We start from the raw sequence: 4,910 nt of genomic DNA, 5'->3' as shown, positions 1-4,910 counted from the left end.
AGACGCTGGAAACATGACGTGGCTTGCGTGGATGACAGTCTTTTTCCGCACGCGCTCTCCTCTCTCTCGCTCTCTCTCCTCCTCGCGCGCTCTGCTCTGCTCGTCTGCTTCTCTCTCTCTCTCTCACACTCTCTCTCTCGGCTCTCTCTCTCTCTTCTCTCTCTCTCTCTCTCTCTCGTCTCGCTTCTCGGCTCTACTCTCTCTCTCTCCTCTCTCTCTCTCCTCTTCTCTCTCTGTCTCTCTCTCTCTTTCTCTCTGGCCTCATGTACTCTGTCTTCGCCTGTCTTTCCCTCTCCCTCCCTCTCTCGCACCCCTCTTTCTATTAGTTACTCATCCCCTATTTTTCTATCGTTCACTTTCGACATACACACGACGCACGGCACGCGCCACGCGCACGACACCGGACACGTCACGCACGCACATACACGCACACACAACACACGTGCACGCGCACACGCACAGGCCAAAACGCAAGCACCTACACACGCACTTTCCACCACGCAAACACACAATCATGCACGCAGTCGAACAAACACACGCGTACACAGACACGCACTGAGCATTAGTCACGAAGATATCCAGTAAGTGCGCATCAACAGCCGTGTGATGTTTTAGGACCAGTGGTGTAAAAATCATTCACACACCTAATCTGTACAAGTAAAGATCATGGCAGTCAGAGTCCATCACAGATCTGCCACAGTTACCGAACAGCCATTTGCAGCAGCAGATCTGCTAGCCCCGCCACACTGCCCGCTGCAAGCGTCCAATACGTCATTTTTCCGCCATTGACAATTCTTTAATTTAATAACAAGGAATAATTGCAAGAGGTAATGAATTATTCTAAAGTTTTTTTTAAAGAAAATTGCGCCGATGAAATACTAGAGTTGCGCATTAATATTAAACAGCCGAACTGGAATAATAAATATTCATTGAATGGCGGTTTTATAGCATGAAACAATTTAGACTGGTTACGAGTAGACTATCTTGACTTGCCGTTTACATATTGACAAGCTATCGCAGGATTTGCGAACAGCGCATCTTAAGCAAGGGAAAGTGACGGGCGATGCTGATAGTGCTATAGTTCATTTATAAACGTTTCATACACGACCACGTCGCTCGCACAAGTGCCGCAGCGCGGTGTCTGTGATATCTATACATGGACTATGTTATATGTGTGCGCCTGTATGTTAGATGTTTCCTTACGATAGATGCGTTTGCGTACGACGAGTACATTTGTGCCTGTGTGTTGTGTGTGTGTGTGTGTGGTGTCGTGTGTTGTGTGTGCTGTGGTGCGTTCCGCGCGTGTGGTGTTTGTGTGCGCGTGTGTATTGTGTGTGTGGTGCGTGGCTGCGTGTATGCGCAAGTACGGGTGTGTGGGTTTGGTTGGTGGTATTGCCAGTACGTGCGAGTGCGTGGCTTATATGTAGCGTGTATGTTGTATACATACTTCGCTATATATTAATAATAAATTCGTTATAAATTCATCTATAAATAATATTCGCAGTAGCTTGATAGAAGTATATGTATGTAGTTGTATGTAGTAGTATGTAATGTATATAGTTGTATGTAGTTGTGTTATTTAGCGTGTATGCCGTATATAGACTTACATGTAATTCATTATGAATTTAACTATAAATGTAATCTTCACAGTATATCCAATGAAAGGAAATGACGCATTCATGACGCGTCACGCGCTTACCCTCGGCATGTCTCCGTGCTCGACGCGAGGAGAAACCTTTTCTCCTTCATGTTCAGCTCCCTCCCTTGCGCACCATGTTGGAGTCCGATGACGTCACCGTCGCCATCTCCCGACTCGGAATCCATCTTGGATTTGAAACACGCTCTCCGACGAGGTGTCAAACTGCCGAACAAGAAAAAAGGAATTCGGTTAGAGCGGTCGCGAGAGTAGTGTGAACGAACAACACACGAACGCGACGCACGCACGCACACACGCACACACGCGCGCCGCCGCACGCACACACACGACACACGTGCACGCGCACAGCGCACACACACCACAACACCACACACACACACACACGCGCCGCGCCCCCCCCCCCAACCACACACACACACACACACACACACCCACCACACACACACAGCGAGTCAAACAACGGACTATTTTTCTTCTTTTTTTCTGTCACCTGCGCCATTATAGTCACGCGATCACAGCTTTTCACATTTTGCATCGACCAGAGGTGTGACTGATCATATGTCACTTCTGCACGCTGCCCCCCCCCAATGTGTGGTTGCACGCACGCACGCACGCACGCACGCACACTCCACCTGTCTCTCTGTATGTCTCTATATAGATAATGTGAGCTTGATTTTCCCCTCTTGCAATCTTTGTCGCATTTCTTGCCATAAATCACTATAAATGTTGCAACTAACAGCACTCTACCTGACCAACGACAGTGAAAATATTACTTGTAAACGTGTCTATTAAATTCTATTTACGCGAGTAAAATTCCACTCGAAAGCGCATTTTCACCGTTGTATTGAGTAAAGGCGCCAAGTGAGCATGCTACGTCACTTCACTTGGCAATAATGTGTAACTAGAGGAGAGAGCCGGTCGCCACAGAGTAATAATACTAATAATAATAATAATAAATAATAAATAATAATAAATAATAATAATAATAAATAATAATAAATAATAATAGTAAAAGTATAAAGTACGAAACATAGAATAGTATGTTATCAAGAGCGTATAAAGAAGCCTTCTTTATACGCTCTTGATGTTATATTAGGATATGAGGAGCACAATGGTCGTATAGCAAACACCTGGTCGGGAATCTGATGATCCGAAAAATAAGCCCGCCGGTCGTGCACACGCACGCACGCACGCACGCCCGCAGGCACAGACATACTCGCGCACGTATGCACGCACGTACACACGCACACGCGGTCGCACATAAACGTACGCACAAGCACACAGACAAACACACGCGCGCGAGAGAGAGCACGCTGGTACACAGAACGCGTATGAAAGATTCTAGTTTTAGTAGATACTCAAAGCTTAACTATTCTTAATTCCACTTCGATCAAATAGAAAATGCAACAGACAAACGACCAGTTGGGTCGGAAGTAAGAGCGCGGGGGAGCGAGATCATTACATTGTCGCTGCCGACTCTGAGCCTGTGTTACGTCAGCGCTTCTGCTGGTTACGTCAGCGCCCTCATGCGGGAAATGTGTATATCGATCTCATCGTTGAGCTTTGTAGATTGATCAATCGAACAAACACACGCGTACACAGACACGCAACGACATTAGTCAGAAGATATCCAGTAGTGCATCAACAGCCGTGTGATTTCTAGGACCAGTGTGTAAAAGCTTACACACCTAATCTGTACAAGTAAAGATCAGTGCAGTCAGAGTCATCAAGATCTGCACAGTTACCGAACCAGCCATTTGCAGCACAGATCTGTACCCCCCACACTGTCCCCGCAAGCGCCAATACAGTTTTTCCATGACAATTCTTTAATTAATAACAACGGAATATGCAAAAGGTAATGAATTATTTAAAGTTTTTTTTAAAGAAATTCGCCGATGAAATACTAGACGGGCGCATTAATATTAAACAGCCGAACTGATATATAAATATTCATGAAGGCGGTTTATAGCATGAAACAATTAGACTGGTTACGAGTATATAATCTGATTGCGTTTACATATTTACAGCTATCGCATTTGCGGAACAGCGCATCGTAACAAGGAAAGTGACGGGATGTGTTAGTGCTATAGTTATTATAAACGTTTCATACACGACCAACGTCGTCGCAACTAGTGCGCATGCGCGCGTGTCCGTGATTATCTATACATGACTATGTTATATGTGTGCGCGTGGGTGCGTGCGCGTGTATGTACGCATGTAGATGTGCGTGCGCGTGTATGTACGCATGTAGATGTGCGTGCGTACGACGAGTACATGTGTGTGTGTGTGTGTGTGTGTGTGTGTGTGTGTGTGTGTGTGCGTGCGTGCGCGCGTGTGTGTTTGTGTGCGCGTGTGTATTGTGTGTGTGTGCGTGCGTGCGTGTATGCGCAAGTACGGGTGGGTGGTTGGTTGGATTCGCAGTACGTGCGAGTGCGTGGCTTATATGTAGCGTGTATGTTGTATACATACTTCTAATATATAATAATAAATTCGTTATAAATTCATCTATAAATAATATTCGCAGTAGCTGATAGAAGTATATGTATGTAGTTGTATGTAGTAGTATGTATGTATATAGTTGTATGTAGTTGTGTATGTAGCGTGTATGCCGTATATAGACTTACATGTAATTCGTTATGAATTTAACTATAAATGTAATCTTCACAGTATATCCGATGAAAGGAAAAGACGCATCATGACGTCACGCGCTTACCCTCGGCATGTCTCCGTGCTCGACGGCGAGGAGAAACCTTTTCTCCTTCATGTTCAGCTCCCTCTCCTTGCGCACCATGTTGAGTCCGATGACGTCACCGTCGCCATCTCCCGACTCGGAATCCATCTTGGATTTGAACACCTCTCCGACGAGCGTGTCAAACTGCGAACAAGAAAAAGGAATTCGGTTAGAGCGGTCGCGAGTAGTGTGAACGAACACACACGAACGCACGCACGCACGCACACACGCACACACGCGCGCGCGCACGCACACACACACACACGTGCACGCACACACGCACAATTACATTTCTATTTGGATGCGGTGTGAACAGCATCTAAAAATCCCACCAATATTATCGCGGTGCTGCTGTGATGCTCAGGTAATCATACTTTTACGACTGAGTACAGCCATGAGAAAGTGCATGCATAGACTAGAGACTATGGTATAGATATATGCCCATGTTACGACTGCCTTGTCTCACGTCCTCAGCCTCCTTGCAATCGATCCCTGTTAAAAGGCCGTAGGTATAGCTATAAC

At 45.9% G+C, this 4,910-nt stretch overlaps 1 protein-coding gene across 1 annotated transcript in view; it reads right to left on the bottom strand.

The window, feature by feature from the left end:
- The window catches only part of LOC106809023 (transient receptor potential-gamma protein-like), a 53,161-nt gene that overhangs the window by 28,239 nt on the left and 20,012 nt on the right, over window positions 1–4,910 (bottom strand). The window contains 1 exon segment of the mRNA XM_014811968.1: window positions 4,371–4,532. Coding sequence (XP_014667454.1) covers window positions 4,371–4,532 — 162 coding nt within the window.

This window comes from Priapulus caudatus, unplaced genomic scaffold (genome assembly GCF_000485595.1).
Source record: "Priapulus caudatus unplaced genomic scaffold, Priapulus_caudatus-5.0.1 Scaffold323, whole genome shotgun sequence".
Lineage (NCBI taxonomy): Eukaryota > Metazoa > Priapulida > Priapulimorpha > Priapulimorphida > Priapulidae > Priapulus > Priapulus caudatus.
Note: the sequence above shows the minus strand (reverse complement) of the source record. Positions and strands in the feature narration are given on the sequence as shown.